Source organism: Pneumocystis carinii, assembly GCF_001477545.1.
Source record: "Pneumocystis carinii B80 chromosome Unknown supercont1.13, whole genome shotgun sequence".
NCBI classification, from domain to species: Eukaryota; Fungi; Ascomycota; class Pneumocystomycetes; order Pneumocystales; family Pneumocystaceae; genus Pneumocystis; species Pneumocystis carinii.
In genome coordinates, this window is record NW_017264725.1 from 205288 (window position 1) to 223006 (window position 17719).

Below are 17719 nucleotides of genomic sequence, written 5' to 3' on the forward strand. Positions count from 1 at the left end.
CAGACTAAAAATGAAATGTGTTTAAGTTTGGTTCGTATTCTTTTGTAATTGATAGTGTATTTAGTATAGTATTATTGTTAAGATTATCTGATGCAATTTTTGGATATAAATCTTTATAAGTTTTTTTACAATTTGGTAAGAATTGGTTTTCAAAATTCCATCCTTGTATAAGATTAAGAGCAAGCATATCACAGCCTATATAAGTATAAAGATGAGCTACATAAAGTATAAATTTAAATTCTTGATATTGAGAAATAACTGGATTTCTAAATATTTGCAAACTTTTACTTTTTAATTCTTTATATAAGATAATTAGACTTGGATCTCCTTCAAACATTTCTTTGGAATTAATTGGAATTATGTTTTCAGAATTCTTTTCTAGCAATGAAGTTAAGGGAAGCTATAGCGTTTGTTAATAATGAAAAATTAAAAATATAAAAATAATTACAACAAGACTTTTAATAGAAAGGTCTATTTTCCCCAGAATCCAAAATGCCCAGCAAGCTATCCATCTATCATTAAATTTTATTGCATCTGGAATAATATAAGTCGTTAAAAGATTTTTAAATGTTTGGCTATCATCTCCTTCATATACTCTAGATATAGCAATTGCAAGAGAAATGTCTTGTAAGTTTTTTACACATATATTTACAGCATTTTGCAATTTATCTGCAAGAAGGAAGAATGCGGCAGAGTATTCTAGAAGTATTATCTTTTGCAATATAAGTAAATTTATCATACCATAACGGTGTTTTCCTAAAAGAACAAATGCATTTTTTTGAGCTGCTATTTTCCAACGAGTTTGAGAAAAGTCATTTGATAAAAAGTTTATCATAATTTTTTGATTAGAGTGCCCAGTAGCCATCTTCCATAATGAGAGTAGTACATTTTTCTTCCTTAAAGCGATATAAAATAATGAGCAAAATTCTGGATTTTTGTCATTTATTACATATTTTTTATATGCTAACGTCTCCATTTGAAGTTTCTTGTTGATTAGTTTCAAAAAAGAATATTGCAATATTTTTACCAAATTTTCTCTATTTTTAAGCCAAAAAAAACAATAGGAACTATGTATTTGAATATAAGTAAGATTTTTCTCATATTCTTGATTAATAAGATGTAACAAAGTTTCCTTAAAATTCTTAGAATAAGTTAATTAATAGCATAATAAAATACTTGAGAATCGCTATGAAAAGCCCATAATGTTTCTCTCATTGATATATTAACCTTTTCATTATTAAATAGATATAAATTTTTCAAAAAAAATAAATAGTAACGAATCCCATTAGTATCAATAGAATTTTTGTGCAATTCAATCTATAAATGATGAGTAACATTTTATTTAGAATGTATTGTTTTTATACGTTTTTTATAGATTTTATTAAAGAAATTAAGTGATGTTGTTCAGAGGTATTAAGATTAGTAATGGTATAGGATAATAGACAATCATTAATCCGAGATAATAATCTTTCAAAAGGAATCCGATCAATGGTTTCTATATTTTCATCTTCAGTACTAAAAAGTTGATGAAAATTAGATTGTTTTTTGTTATACTGATTTTTCTAAAACTTGTTAATAAATATAATTTTAGAATTTATACAAGTTCACTTCTTTTTTTTTTAAAAAGACATCAATTGGTATTTCTAAGAAGCTATTTTTGATTTCGATTTTATTTTCATTTATTGCATAGTTTTTTTCAAAAGAATCTAGAATTTTGTATAAATTAATTAGTATAGTTTTTACATTTTCTATATCTCCTTAAATACATCAGTTTTAAGTAAACATTTTAACCAATAATACCTATTAACAATAATTGTTCAAGGAATTGAGGATGATATACTGGTAATATAGTATTAAGAAGCATTATGTTTTTAGGCAGCATGTGTTTTTCACTTGTTTTATGAGGTACATTAATGGTATCAATATTATCATTTGCTTTATTGTATAAAAATAGTTGGTTTTTGCTTCCAACAATTAATGTCATATTATTTAAAAAAATTAAATGTTGTATCGAGCTATTCATTAAACTATATATTATATTAAATTCTATTTTATTGTTTATGGTTAGAGTTACTTAGATATATCAAAACTTCTAAAGAGAAACCAAGATTTTTGTTTATTTTCATAATTATGACTTGTTTGACAAATAAGAATAACCTTATATTTAAAGCACAGAGCAAGTATTAATTGCGAATTCTTTGTGCATGTCCAATCTAAATTAGATATTTCACTTTCTGTGGAAAAGTAATATCTACATTCTTCAATTTCAGAAAATTCTAAAGACCGAATATCCCAAATTGTAAGTTCTTTTCCCTTTTGACATACTAAAAAAATTAGTAAATATTAGGAAATACAAAATTACGAACCTATAGCAAGTTTTTTTGAAAATTCTTTTATTATTTTTGGTTTTGGTATTTTGGTTTCTAAAGATTTAATTTCAGGTAAAATATATAGTTTCCCATCCTTTGAAATTTTTTTAGACCATATTTTTAATTGACCGATAACAGAAATAGTAATGAAGATTTCTTTTTGAAAATAGGAATTTCGTTCTATTTGATTTATTGGTAATGCTAAATGCAAATCATTTTTATAAAATAAAGAGAATTCTTGAATTTTTTCTATATTTATATGTTTGCTATTTTCTTTTTTGCTAACTTTCGATAACTTCCATATCCATACTTTTTTTGACGCTGTAATAGCCAAGAAGTATGTTTCATTGAATGAACTTTGAGGTAAATTTAGAGGATTTTTTAATTGCATAAAACATAATATAATGTCAACCGGAACATCTTCGCATGTAGCTATTATATTTGTACTTTTTTTCTTAATTTCTAAAATTGAAATATTTTTGAAGTTTAAAATGATATAATTTCTTTCTTTTTAAAGTCAATATTAAAAAAAAATATTATTTATTTACCATTAAATATTATTATATGTGTAGGAGAATCTTTTAGTTGTAGACTAAATAATTTTTCAAGATTTTCAGATTTGTTAAAATGTTTAATTTTCCAGATAATCATAGTTCCATCCACGGTCTTTGAAAATAATATTTTATTTTTTGGAGATTTTATCAAAGAATTTATATGATTGTTATGACCCGTCCATGTAGTTTGAAAGTCGAATTTACGTTTTTGAGTAGAGCTTATAAAATCTAAAAAATTTATTTGATAAACATCAATATTTTCACCGAAATATAAAAAGTATAAGTCAATGTTCACTTTAGAAAAAACATTAGTTTATTTCTTATATAATTAGGTAATATGCCTTTCATGTTTTCTTGTTCACTACCTGGAATGGCAAAATATTCTACATGCCTTAAGGATTCAGAAATGCGAAGATTTGATTTTTTTGTAGAAGAAATTGGTACTATTTCGATTTCTGAATTAACACCATTATTGTGTGCCTATAAAAATTATAAGAATATATTTAAAGTATTGATTTTATCTGACCAATATAGCAAATGCCCAGACTTGACCATTATTATCAAATGCTAAACAAATATCTGCGCTTCTGTTTTTTATATTAATTAATTTATCTATTTCTTCGTTGGATGAATTTTTAGATATATGTTGTAAAGATAATGTCAAGATATCATTATCAATGATTAAACAAGATGAATCCTCTCCAAGATTATTTGATGGTATCTCAAATAACGATGCATTATTTCTAACATCTATGATGTATGATAATCTAAATACGTATGATTCTGGTAAATTTTCTTGTATCCAAATACGTAATATTTTGTCTTGTGATATAGAATATAATATATTATTAATTGTCCTATTAAATTATTAAGTCGACTTTAAAAAAAAATTAAAATACTGATCATTATAAGATTTTTCTTTCCATTTTATAGAAGTTATGGGCTTGGGATGTGGTAGATAAATAAGCCTAAGTGATTCCATAGGTTCATGCAAAGGTGGCATTTTCCATATTTTTATAAAACAATCAGCCTTCCTTATTTAGATTTTTAATTTTAATCACTAGTAGTTTCTTATACCTCTGAAATACTGGCAATTAATCTAGCATCTGGGGATATTATAGCAAAAACGACTGGACGAGAAAGTTTTTGAGACCAAATTATTGTTCCGTCTTTTATATTTGAAGAATATAAATTTAAACATGTACCTCCGATTAAAATTTCGTCCCTATCACCCCATGATAAAGTAGATATGGTTTCATTATTAATAGTAAATGTTAATTTTAAGTTCCACTTTATGCTATTTAGTTTAACGTCTATGTTTTTAGATCTCCATACAAAAAATTCTATTTCTTTAACAATATCAAATATGTATATATTTGATTTACTGGACACGCAAATCTTATTCTTTTAATTATCAGTTTTCTAATTGTAAGTATTTTACTTTTCCTGATCTCTTATCAATAGCGATAGCAGTAATCTCTTTTTCAACAGATAATATCTGGGTTATCTTTTTTCCATTAATAAAAATGGGTACTGATGTTCCTGAAGCATATGCCTATTTTGTTAAATTGGATTTAATATTATTTTTAAATAAAAAATGTACCACAAACGTCCTGTTATTATAGACTACTGCAGAAAAAGCATGATAGGAGGCCAAAGGTGCTCCAGGGCAAATGCTTGGCATAATTAAATAATACTTTGTCGTGAAAAAATATCTGATCGATAAGAAATTTAAATTTTAAAATATAGTTTTATTATTATATATGTTAAATATTATGAAAAAATCCCTATGCTCTTTCAAGCTATTTAATTGAGTTCTTAGTATTTGATTTCAATATTTAGAGCTTTGTAAATCGTAATTTGTTTAAAATAGGTGACAATGTGAAACTATTATAAGATATAATATTTGATGAGTTTTCAAATAAGGTAGAATCATCATTTTTTGTGTTTTCTTTTCCTGGTATATATTTTTTTTTAAACTGTTGTTTCCAAAAATGAAATGTTTTTTTCATAAATAATTCATTTTGTTTTTTTTTGAAAAGATGTGCTTGAATTTCTGGCCCCCGTAATTGTAATATATGTAATTCCCATTTTCTAATGTACTTCTTCATAAGAGTATGATTCTTTCTTATTAAAATAACTAGAGCGTTATTATTCATAGAAAGTATAATATTTTGTTTTATTTTCCATTTTATAAAGTATAATCTAAAAAATCGATAAGACTTTTAAAAGAAAAATAGAATTTCAACATACCTAATGTCCTTTAAGTTTTTTTCTTTTTGAGTTTGTATAAGTATTATATCGAGATTTTTATATTTATTTGTCCAAATACTAAAAAATTGTATTATAAGGCATTGATACTTACTGGCACGAAATTTAAGAGCGACATCATAATTTAGTACGATATTTTTAAAATAATATTGCCAATGCATAATAGTTCTATAGCAAAGTTTAAGATTATGATTATAGATGAATAAGTTGACATGTTGTTCTCGAGCTTTAATTCTTTTATGAAGTTTTTCTTTCCAATGAACAATACTATGCTTCGCATAGAAATAATTGCTTTTATATTTTGCAGTAGCGTTATTTTCTTGAATATTGATATTTTTTTTTCTCCATGCATTAATAATGTTTCTTTTTATATTAACAGAATATATTTCCTAGATAAGTGCATTAGAACATAAATTAATTAGAATTATAAATAATTGCCTTTGCGTTTTTTTTACTTTTACTTAAAAAGTTGAGTTTTTCAATCCATTCTAAAAAAGTAGCAATTTTAATTCTGTGATTAATTTTATTTCTTAATATGGAAATTAGCAGGTTATTTTTATCATCTAATGCGCGATAATATCTTTTCCAAAGATAAAAAGTTAAATAGTATAGTCTACGCCCTCTTACTCGAAGTAACAAAATCAATCTTTCTTTTAGAATCCATTTGTATATAATTTTTCTCCTTAATTTGTTTTCCAATTTAATTAATAAAATATTAAGATGAAGCACTTGACGCCAGTTTATAAATGTTAAGCGTAAAAGTGTATAGTTGAAAAAATTAGATGCTAATTGTATATCTTCTGTCTTTTTTTTCCAGTCTAAAAAATATTTTTTATAAAGAGATTTATTTTTAAAAGATAAAAATTCTTTTTTTGATATTTCAATTTTATATTTTATATTCCACGTATGAAAGATTTTGATTATATTGATATTATTCGATAAAGCAATTGCTTTAATCATGTTTTCGTAAATTTTTTTTGATTTCTGAAACCATAATTTGTAATAATAATTTATTATTTTTTTTGAATAATTTTTAATTGTGATCTCGTTTTTTTTATATATTAATTGAAGTTGTGATTTCCATAATAGAAAAGTATCATGCTTTTTCTTTGAACTTTTATTTACTTTAAATTTGTCTAGATAAGTTTTAGTAAACCAACTAATAAATATGTGCCTTAAAAGATGTTGTCTTTGCCATTCTATTGCTTTGTACATTATGCTTTTTTGTATTAATAGTTTTTTTTTCCATATAGAAAATGAAAAAGATAGAAAATGCAATGCAGCTATTTTATATTGCATTATCCATATTTTTCGCCATGCATTTAAGAAAATTTTCATTAGTATGAAATTATATAATTGTTGATACTTTTTTTTTTTTTTATAAAACATCTTTAGCCATTTTATGAAACTTTTTTCCATTAATACATAATTTCCTGCATTCTCCGCATTTTTTCTTTTTTTCTTGAGATACAATGATTTTTGGTGCCAGATTCCTAGTGCTTGGAAAGACAAAATATATGAATCATGTAAAATAGCCTTAGAATACATAGATTGAAAATAGTCGCAAATATTTTCAGTTTTCTTAATCCAGATGTTAAAATATTTATGTTTTATTGGTATACAGAGTTCGTTATAAATATATTCTGCATGTTTTGCATTTTTTATAATATTGTTATTATATGTTGATATTTTAGCATTTTCTTTTTGCAAAGACTTAGTAGTAATAGGCGAGCTCCTGGTTATTTGTGAAGTTAAGGAGCTATTGGATATTTCGTCTGAACTATAAAAAAAATCTTTTAAGCTTTTTGATGATTCTTCACTGTTAGGAGTAAATGTGCGATCTGCGTCTCTGTTTTTATGATCTAAAATACTATTCTCTGGAGTTATTTTCTTTATTGGCTTAAAGTCAATGCCCATATTCTAATAACGTTTGTATAAAGTTATTTTTTTATTGTTATTACCTTTATTAAAGACCTGAATTTATATTCCCATCCTTCTCCTTGTACTTGTACAAGTTTTAAAAGAAATTTATAATACACACGATCATTGGTTGAATCTATATTTTCCCTTTTTAAAACAGTATCATATGCTTCAAATATTGCAAGAAAAGATCCCCTTTGTTTAGAAGTATCTGCCGCAACTACTATTTCATATAACAAATTTAAATCTAAAATATATGTTATATATTAGAACAATATAAAGAAAAATAAATACCTGCAATAAACTTATGCATTTTAGATTATTTTATATTACAAGTACTTATTAATTTATTTCTTTTAACATGAATTCTTTTCAATAGTTTCAATTTTAAATTCTTTATATGTAAAGCAGCTTCATATTTTAATATAATTTCTTGTTAATATAGATAAATTTTTGTTAAAGATTAAATATGGTTCACCTTTATCAATTTAGTGATTTCGAAATATAATGGGATTGAATTTTTATTAAATATTAAAATTTAAAGTGATAATTAAGAAAAAAAAATATGAAAATATTCTCTCATTTTCAAAATTTGGGTCCAAAAGTTGCAAATTAAAATTAAAAAATATGTTTAAATTTTCTATGAAAAAAATCTATTTAAAAATATTTATATATTATTTAATTTGTATATATAAAAAGATTATGACATTTCGAGTTTTCAAAATTCTAAACTCATTAAAATTATATATTTTTAGAATATTGGAATTCCGGTTTTATGTTCTCATTTAATAAAAGGCCTTGATTTACAAATCTTAAATTCTATTTTATGACAATATTATCATAAGAATATATTAATACTTGGATCTCTGTTTATGTTATTAGATATATTTTCTATCAATTTGATGCAATAGCTTTAATAATTAGTTCTACTAATCTTTCAGCATATTCCTCATCTTGTCTTGCAGTTTCAACTATAGATATAATCCTAGAAATTCCTATACTAATTTCTTCTGAAGGATGAATTTCTTTAATAGATTTTAGAGCTAGGTCGCGCTCTGTATCAGATAGGATTTCTAAATGTCTTAAAACAGTATCTAATTCATGCAAAGATGAAATGTTTGGAACTGGTATATTCGCGTCAAATGAAGAAAAAATGCCCATATGTGATAAGACTGTTTTTTCTGATGATGTTACGATAATAAGAAGCCTTCTATTCTATTAAATATTATTATGAATTGCGATAGTCTTTTATTTTTATACCTTTGGAGGTTGTTTTCTAAATAATACCATTAATGTTTGAAGAACAGTGTTAGAAAAACGTGGTCCAATGGGCACCCAATCTAACTTATTAGTATAAATAAATAATAAAATTATTTAATACCCAAAAGCCTTTCAATATTATCGACAACGATTACGCTTAATGGGCTTTTGTAGCTATCATTAAATATTTTCCCTAATGCTGATACTTTAGCACTTTCGGAAAATCCAATCATGGATTCTGGTGAAATTAATTTTATAAAAGGAAATTCTGATGCGAGTGCAATTGTTGCAGCTAGTGCTGTCTTTCCAGACCCTGGAGGGCCATGTAATAAAAGACTAATTAATGGTGTTCTTTCACTTTTACGAACTTGTTCAACAAAAAGCCTTCCTTCATTTAAAATATCCTAAAGTTGTAGTTAGAGTATGAATAATAAATAATATATTCAAACTTCTATATATGAAGAGAATTTAATTATCCCGTTGCGAATAGATTGTTCTAATTCTTCCTCGTTAATACCAAATGCTGGTTTTACTTCTTTTAAAGCGTTTATAAAGTCCATTCTATTTACTTTCAAGTTTTCTACATCTTCTGATACTCCGGCGACAGTTCCTACCTAATATAATGAAAAATATAAACTAAAATGTACTGAAAATACTTTAACATGTCTATTAAACGCAAAACTACTTGCACTTTTTACTAAACCGCATATTTCGGCTCCTGAAAAATTCTTAGTTAACGTAGCCAATTCGTTTAAATCCACATCACGATCTATGACTTCATTTTTCTTCATTTTTGATGTATGTATTTTGAGAATCTGTTTCCTTCCTTGTTCATTTGGCAATGAAATTTCCATGTGAACTTCTAGACGTCCAGGTCTCAAAAGAGCTTCATCTATCATATCAAGTCGATTAGTCATTCCAATTATCAGAATATTATTAAGTACATCCACGCCATCCAACTAAAAATATCAGTAATTTGAAAATATAGTTTTAGTAGTATTACCTTTGTTAATAGTTGGTTTACAACAGAATCGCCTACTCCAGTACCATCATTTCTGCTTCCTCTTTGTTTACATATGGCATCTAATTCATCAAAAATTATTATATGAAGACCTGAATCTTCGCCTTTCTCTTTATACTTTAAACATTAGGTTTTGTCGAAAATATGTCAATATATTACTTCTTTTTCTGCATCAAAAAAGAGTTTTCTTATATTTTCTTCACTTTGTCCAACAAATTTATTTAAGATTTCTGGCCCATTCACTATTTTAGGCTCCCTAGCATTTAACATTTTACCTATCTGTCTTGCCATAAGAGTTTTTCCTGTCCCTGGGGGGCCATATAGTAAGATTCCCTTTACATGCTGAATACCAAGTTTATCAACCAATCCTGATGGGAATATTCTGGATGCAAATGCTCTACGAAAAATAGCACTAAATTCACTATCTAATCCTCCTATACCCATATCCTCGAATTTAAAGTTAGGTTGAATAATAGAATTTGCATTAGGTCTCTTTGTTGATGCTTTTATTTTTATATTGGAATTTCCTGTTTTATATATATTGATAGAAGTATGTAAAGTAAGAATTCCTCGTGTATATGAATTAGATGAAATTTCCATATCTTCTGCTTTTTTTTTTTCATTGATAGACACTTTTATACATCTTATATTTTTTACCACTGCTTTTATATTATATGATTTAAAATCAAAAATTATTTTTTGTTCTAATGTAAGAATCTGATTTTGAAAACACTATCGTTTTTAATATATTAACATAATTTTTTTAAATAATACCCTTGCAAACCATTTTGCCATCATTTCTCCATCAAATTGTTCCTCTGTTGTGCGAAAACCTGGAACAAATCCTATTTCTAAATCCATCGATTCCATATACATAATTTCATTAATAAATGGATCATATGATGCCACTGATACGGATTGCCCAAGAGACCATTGTGCCCAATCTCTTTGTATAAGACTCGCACCAATATGCCCTTGTTTCATTTCTGCAACAACTTTGGTGCTAAAAATATAAAAATCATCACATATTACATATGTATTATCTTTAAAGTCATATGCAGACACTGCTAAACAATTAGTCAACTCTATTTGTTCTTGAGTTTTTGGTGTTTTTATAATGGTATATATTCCTCCTTGCTTTTTTTCTTTATTTACAGAATAGTTTGACAAAATATTATTTGATTGTCGATTGTCATTGTAAATACTACTAAGATTTTTATCTTTGTATTCCTGTATTGGTCTGTTTTTATTCATTTTCACATAAATATACAGATTTTTATGGATATTGACAACTTTCGAATTCGAGAGGTCGATTTAAATGTTAACCTTTAAATAATGTTATTTTTTAAATAAGCGTTAATTATTGAAAGATTTGATAAGATTTATATAAAATGCCTCTAAATATTCTTCATCATAAAAGGTAAAGGCTTATTAGTTGTTTTTTTGTTTTAATAAGAGGGTATAGTTGGAATGTCTATAATAAGAGTAATATTGAGAAAGTTCGGAGAGATGAAGCCTTAGCTAGAAAGAAAGAAGAAGAAAAGGAAATGCGTATGCGTGAGGCTGTTTTTAACACTTCCTTTATTCGGCAGTTTGTTTATTTGTTTAGGATGGGAAAAGACGTTTAAAAATTCTGAGAGAACGATCAGGATTTAGAGAATCTGAAGTGATTGAAGACAGGATAGAACATTTAAATGGGAATTCTTTAGACAACGATAGAGCTCATAATCAGTCTACGAAGGATTCTGATGTTCATTTATTAAAAAATGAAAGAAAAAGAAAGAAAAATGATAACATAGCAATGTTAGATAAAGAGCTTAAAAGGAGACGTGAACCATCCCAGAATAAACATATTAATTTTTGGGAAGATTTTGAATCGGGAGTATTTTTTAATTAAAAATTATAAATTTGTTAATTTTTGATAGAAAGTTCATACGGATTATAGTAATCCTGAATATGAGAAAGAAAAGGCAGATGCTGATAAAAAATGGAATGACATTATTACTATGCAGTTAAGTAATTCATCGAAAGGTTTTTTGGCCCTTTTTTTTATTTTTTATAATTCTATTTAGAAATGTCTCCATGGTATTCTCATTTGAGTTTACAATCATCAGCACAAAGAAAAAAGGATCAACAATCTATTGAAAGAGATATGAGGATCCAGAATAGTATAAAAGATTTTAACGATCCTCTTACAGCTATGCAATCATATCTTAAACAGAAAAAGAAAATAAAAGATCTTGATTTGAACAAAAAAGCATGTAATCCTTTAGATGAATATAATCATTCCCGTAAAACATCTTATGAAGAGTATACTCGATCTTCTACATCAGATAAAGCGCATAAAGATATAAATAAAGATAAAGCATTAGAAGGAACACGTTTATCTAGAGAATTTGAAGAAAAAAGAAAATTACAATCAATGAGTGATTTTTCTAATCAATATATTACTGAGTATAAGATTGTAGGGAAATATAGTTCTCAGTATAATCCTGAATATGTTAATAAATATGAGTAATGTATTGTATTTTTATGGTATAATTTTGGAAATTTGCATTGCACTGAAGCAATTTTTGCATTTTTTATTTGATTTTTATTTATGTTTGAAGTTTAATTTTATAGATATTATTTATGGGAAAATATATAATATTAATCTAAATATATATGAAATTTACTTGATTATTTATGAATATTTTTCAATGTTTAAATATTTTTTATTTGAAAATAATTATCATTTATTTCCATAATATATAGTATTACAATTATCATTTTTAAGTCCTTTTTGAAAACATATTTGTCAATAGATTGTATTTAATGTATCTGATAAAAACTATATATAGTTTACACTAGAGTTAGAAATTCCTCTAAAAACTAAAAAAATCAGTGATAAAAAGATTAGTTACTTCCTACTTTTATATTTTCGAATACCACCTTCCACCACAATAAAAGCATATATCACATGCATCTATCAATTTTGACACAAATGAATGGTCTCGATTCGAAAAAGAAATACACTTTCTTGAGCAATTTTGACAAGTTTTTGGGGATGCATCCATTAGAGTAAATAAAGTTATAGAGCACCTTGCTAAGTTTTTTAGACTTAATATAGAAAAGAAGTGTTATTACGCCATGTATGCTTTTTTTCACATGTTCCAAATTCTACATTTTTAAATGGTATGTTTGACTTGCAAATGTTACAGTACTCCTCTGTATTTATTTCCCAATCTAGAATATTTATATTAAATTACCTGAAAATAACTGAATTTGTTATTACCATGAATTTGTAATAATTCAGATGATAGAAAGTGTTTTTTCCAAACTTTTAAAAGATTTAAAAGTAAATCGTCATTTGGAAAATAATTTATGACAAATGAGCAGTAAAGCATGATTAACTTTCTTTCTTTGGATGTCAAAAGAGAGCATGATGTATGTTGGTGAAAATAATTAGACTCTGATAAAATCGTTATTATTAAATGAGATTGAAGATTAGATATAATTGTGTGATAGATAATTTCTAGATCTTTTTTCATCTCATTATAATTAGTTTAGCCATGTCAGTATATTTTACCAATACTTTAAACATATTTATAATTGAATTTAATAATCTCTGTGAATTTAAAAACTCTGAATTAAATAATTTATCAGGTATAGTTTGGCATGTTTCATTACTAATAATTTGTTATTAGAATTATTATATAAAAAAATCATGATTATGTACGATATTTCTTTATTAAATTTTTTCAAGTGATCAAAGCATTTTAAAAAATTTATTTCCTTATATGATGTACTAAAAAATTTAGATAAGCCTATATCCCAAAGCATGCATGTTGTCGAAAAACGAGTATCTAATAAAATTAGTTTTTAATGCTGAATTATTAGTAAATTTTACTTGATATGGCATATTGTTCTACAACTTCTAAAATTTTTTCATTAGAAATATTTGATGATTCCAAAAATACTAGATTTGCTTCTGCCTGCCTATTTGTAATATATCTTATTTCATCTGATGGTATGATTCTTGATTTTTATTAGAAGAAAAATAAAAAATATATATGATTTACTCGCAAATAAAAATTTGATATAGAAATGGAGGAAATGACGATAGTCCATATATTCTAATATCAAATCCTGAGAAATTGTTCGTTTGTATGTAATCAGAAAGTTGTCCTTTGAGTTTTAAAGTAATATTATTAGTAATAGGCTCTATTTCATTAGAAAGTTTCGAAAAAGTAAATGTTTGTATAAGGCCATTATGATATGCCACTAAAAATCCAATAGGATCTATACCATTATATATAATAGATGTTCCTGAAGTTATGAATCCATATCAGTTTTTTAATCGTTTACTACCTGAAGCTTGTAAAAAAGTCTCTGTATGTAAATATTTTATGAAGATAGGATCAAATGTTGCTGAACATTGAAAAACCGAGATTCGTTCAACATGTATTAAAATTAGATATAATATTGTCTGTATACGTTAATAATAAATAAATGACATTTTTGTAGAAATATACTGATTGAAGAAGCCATAAAGAATTGTTGGAAGGCGTCTCAAATTCATTATTATCTATATATAATTTTTTTATAGAAGGAGAGATTAAATAAACGTTTTCATTATTTATAGATACTGATAGTTTTATAATTCTTGTAGGTCCAGATTCGCCAGATACGGATAATAAGGTGCAGTCTTGAGTATATTATTATATAGATCTCAGTATTTTATGATATTACATGTATTAACACTTTCTTGCATCCATGGAGAAAAAGAAAGTTTTGTTACCCATGTTTCTAAAACTTTTAACTTTAAACTTAGAATAGCTTCATCTGAAGATATGCTTTTCTATATTATAAATTATAACAAACAGCGTTTATATTACCTCCAAAGTTCAATTTCACCATATTCATTTCCTATACCCAGGTAGCATTTTCCCCATTTTCGTTCCTGTGTATAAAGTGTTGGTGACCATAAAATACCTTAAAATAGTAAGAGAAAGGCGCGTTAGAACATCATAATCATTTACATCGTGCTCTTGATCTTAAAAAATTAGTTATATTAGTGTTTGGTTTTGAGGAATTGAACAAATATTTTATAGCAATTTTAGAAATGTTGTGTAGCTTTCTATATTAGTGTAATAACTATTAAATCGTTTTGAATATACGAGAACCCATTTATTTGAATATGGGTTTTTGTATGGCTTAAAGATATAGACAACGTGTTTTGACGTTAATATAGCAAGTACGCAACTATTGATTAATTAGAAAACAATAGCAAAGATTTGAATTTAACTTCTTTGATTCTGATACCCCCGTAGGTGACCAATCTATTTCCTTTATGAAGGTATCTGATGATTCAGAAAGATAAAAATGTTTTTTATCTATTTCCGTTAAATAAACGTAAATAGTTTAAATGATTTACCGTGAAAAATATAAGTATTTTCCTGCAGTTCAAAGTATGAGGATAAATCTATGTCCTGAACTTGAAAATCCTTTTTTTGTGATTGAAATGAAGTATTCCATGACTTAAGAGTTAATTTTGGACATAAAATGATTAGAGTATAAACTTACAATAAGTTGAACCCTAGTTCCACATGCAATTCCTATTATTCCATCTTTTGATAACTTGCATGAATTAAGGGTAAAAGGAAGTCCAATTTTGACATTTTTAATCATATAATTAAAAAACACTAAAATACAAGTTTCTTGAAATATCGGGAGTTGTATTAAAATATATAAAAATATAAATTAACTTATTTAAAGTTGTATTGATATTAGAGAAAATGAAAAAAATAAGTTAATTATTTTTTCAATTTTTTACGTAAATTATTAAATTATATAAATTTAAGTGTTGTAATTTGATATTATATATAATCAGTAATAATTTTTAACTTTATATTAGTTTTGAAATAAGGCTTCAATTTTTGAATATACTCCTTGAATTTTTAATTATGAGTTTTTATTAAATTATTTTTTATATAAATTATAAATAAAATTTAGATATTTTATTTGAATTTTAAATTGTCAAAAAAATTAAAAATATTTAATGCAAATATATTTTAACAGTTATTTTTTTATAGTATATGCATCTAATATTTATATTTTTTTTTATAGTTAAGTTTTTTTTGAAAGAGTAATTTATAAGTGTTAAAGCTTTTAATTGTTTTATTGAAATTAAAATAAATATAAAAGAACGAATATAAGATAAGATTTTGATTAATTTTAATGATTAATCTTTTTATACATTAAATTAGAGATATATTTTTTTTTAAAGTTTTATTTTAATAATTTAAAAAAACGTTTTAGAATAGTATATTGTAGTAACTAGGGCAAAAAGTTTAGACATTATAAATAAAATATTTTTATGGTATTAAAAAATTATATTAATTTTTGAAAATAGATTTTTATATAACTATGAAACTAAAATGCTTGATCATAAAATAACGATAAAGAAAAGATTAAATGATGAATAATAGAAAAGCATGTTTTAAAAAATTATATAAAACCTTCAAAATATTATTAGAAGGTTTTTAGTATTTATTAGTTTTTTTAGAAATGATTAATTTGTTGAAAATAATTTGTATCTTCAAAATATATTAATTAATCTATAATTTTGAATATATTTCTTTTATTTGACATAAAAATTGGTTAAACGTTTACTTTTTATATATTTTTTATAATTTTTATTTGTATGATAAATTATTAAAACTTTTGAAAAGGTACTTTTAAAATGTTTAGCGGCGATTATAATATAATATAATAGAAAAAAAGAGAATTAAAGTACTATTACAAATAAGAAGTCTATAATTCAAGATTTCTATTTTGGTATAAATTACTAAAAATGGCGTTTCTTTTTAACAGAAGACAAAAATCTGTTCAAGATATAGTGCGTGGAGTAAAAGATGGAATTCAAAGATTAGAAACATTAGGATCTATGGCCGATAAAAAAAGAGTATGTTGTAAGATTTTTTTTCTTCTATTTTTAAAAAAGGAAGGTTTTCTAACTTTTTAGGCGCAGGAGGAAGTATCTCGGAGTCTTCAAGCAATGAAAGTATTATTATATGGTGATAATGGTATGGAACTGTTTTATTTTAATATAAAATGTTTTTGAAATTATATTTATGTTTGTAGATACTGATCCTGTACCTGATCAAGTTACACAATTATCTCAGCAAGTATATCAAACGGATTTACTTTATTTATTTGTAGTTAATTTTGGCCATCTTGAATTTGAAGTATTTTCATTTAAATTTTTAGCTAATTTTTTGTTTATTTTAGAAGTCTAGAAAAGATGTTACATCTATTTTTAATGTTTTTCTTAGAAGACAAATCGGGACTCGTTATCCTACTGTTGATTATCTTGCTACAAAAGAAGATACTCTTTTCATTCTTGTTAGAGGGTAATATTATATTACTTGTATTTTTTTTATGATAATTATTTTTAGCTATCAGATTCCTGAAATTGCTCTTCATTCTGGTCTTATACTTCGTGAATGTTTCAAACATGAATTACTTGCAAAAATTGTACTCTGGAACTCTGTATTTTGGGAGTTTTTTACGTATGTTGAAAGTGGGACATTTGACATAGCTAGTGATGCTTTTCAAACTTTTAAAGTATATACTTTTTGTTGTATTATTTATACTAATTCTTATAGGAACTTTTGATTCGACATAAAAATATATCCGCTGATTTCTTACAAAATAATTATGACAATGTAATGTTCTTTATATTATACGAAAATCTTATAATAATATAGTTTTTTGAAAAATATACTAATCTTTTGAACTCTTCTAATTATGTTACAAAACGACAATCTATAAAGGTATGATTTTTTAATAATTTCATTTTGATTGATTTATGAAGCTCTTGGGTGAAATTCTTCTTGGACGATCTAATTTTAATATTATGACAACGTATATTCAATCCTCTGAAAATCTTAAGCTTATTATGAATTTATTGCGTGACAAAAGTAGAAATATTCAGTTCGAAGCATTTCATGTTTTTAAAGTAGGTTTATTTTTTATTTTATTTTTCTTATTTCCAGGTTTTCGTTGCAAATCCGAATAAGACGAAACAAGTTTTAAATATTCTTGTTAAAAATAAAAATAAACTCTTGATTTTTTTATCTAATTTTCATAATGATCGTAAAGGTTTTAAAAAAATGGGTAATTAATTTTCTTATATATTACAGATGATGAACAGTTTAATGACGAAAAGACTTTTCTAATCAAGCAAATTGAGGCACTATAGTTAGTAACTTATTATTATTAGTACATTGCATTTTTTGCATATAAATGTATTTTCTAATCTGTAAATGGTAAATGATATA

At 24.9% G+C, this 17719-nt stretch overlaps 6 protein-coding genes across 6 annotated transcripts; 2 read left to right on the forward strand and 4 right to left on the reverse strand.

The window, feature by feature from the left end:
• Positions 1-4: 4 nt before the first annotated feature.
• On the reverse strand, positions 5-4607 carry T552_02903 (hypothetical protein; the record flags this gene model as incomplete). Its single annotated transcript, XM_018371429.1, has 17 exons — positions 5-400; positions 449-699; positions 742-985; positions 1028-1132; positions 1177-1317; positions 1365-1562; positions 1609-1748; positions 1792-2027; positions 2075-2324; positions 2367-2876; positions 2918-3217; positions 3289-3403; positions 3450-3780; positions 3823-3953; positions 4001-4321; positions 4365-4478; positions 4527-4607. The coding sequence occupies 17 exons, from the start codon at positions 4605-4607 to the stop codon at positions 5-7; spliced, it is 3864 nt and encodes a 1287-aa protein (XP_018224870.1).
• Positions 4608-4634: 27 nt separating this feature from the next.
• Positions 4635-7628, reverse strand: T552_02904 (hypothetical protein). Its single transcript, XM_018371430.1, has 5 exons — positions 7409-7628; positions 7156-7361; positions 5633-7114; positions 5177-5583; positions 4635-5128 (listed from the first exon to the last, which is right to left on the reverse strand). Exons 1-5 carry the CDS (start codon positions 7425-7427, stop codon positions 4762-4764), a joined length of 2481 nt encoding a protein of 826 aa, XP_018224871.1. The 5' UTR covers positions 7428-7628; the 3' UTR covers positions 4635-4761.
• A 335-nt stretch (positions 7629-7963) lies between these two features.
• Positions 7964-10695, reverse strand: T552_02905 (hypothetical protein). Its single transcript, XM_018371431.1, has 8 exons — positions 10170-10695; positions 9555-10127; positions 9378-9512; positions 9031-9333; positions 8824-8988; positions 8496-8778; positions 8375-8454; positions 7964-8329 (listed from the first exon to the last, which is right to left on the reverse strand). Exons 1-8 carry the CDS (start codon positions 10647-10649, stop codon positions 8009-8011), a joined length of 2340 nt encoding a protein of 779 aa, XP_018224872.1. The 5' UTR covers positions 10650-10695; the 3' UTR covers positions 7964-8008.
• A 48-nt stretch (positions 10696-10743) lies between these two features.
• On the forward strand, positions 10744-11959 carry T552_02906 (hypothetical protein). The gene is made up of 5 exons (XM_018371432.1): positions 10744-10815; positions 10861-10960; positions 11005-11277; positions 11321-11426; positions 11468-11959. The coding sequence occupies exons 1-5, from the start codon at positions 10787-10789 to the stop codon at positions 11911-11913; spliced, it is 954 nt and encodes a 317-aa protein (XP_018224873.1). The 5' UTR covers positions 10744-10786; the 3' UTR covers positions 11914-11959.
• Positions 11960-12307: 348 nt separating this feature from the next.
• T552_02907 (hypothetical protein) lies at positions 12308-15065 on the reverse strand (the record flags this gene model as incomplete). The annotated part of the gene is made up of 16 exons (XM_018371433.1): positions 12308-12480; positions 12522-12620; positions 12670-12925; positions 12970-13063; positions 13114-13240; positions 13285-13412; positions 13457-13703; positions 13746-13863; positions 13910-14082; positions 14127-14230; positions 14273-14369; positions 14417-14510; positions 14555-14639; positions 14683-14770; positions 14812-14914; positions 14961-15065. 16 exons carry the CDS (start codon positions 15063-15065, stop codon positions 12308-12310), a joined length of 2091 nt encoding a protein of 696 aa, XP_018224874.1.
• Positions 15066-16172: 1107 nt separating this feature from the next.
• On the forward strand, positions 16173-17682 carry T552_02908 (hypothetical protein). The gene is made up of 10 exons (XM_018371434.1): positions 16173-16341; positions 16402-16462; positions 16521-16624; positions 16671-16789; positions 16835-17003; positions 17045-17104; positions 17147-17212; positions 17254-17397; positions 17435-17540; positions 17582-17682. The coding sequence occupies exons 1-10, from the start codon at positions 16231-16233 to the stop codon at positions 17638-17640; spliced, it is 999 nt and encodes a 332-aa protein (XP_018224875.1). The 5' UTR covers positions 16173-16230; the 3' UTR covers positions 17641-17682.
• The last annotated feature ends 37 nt before the right edge of the window (positions 17683-17719 follow it).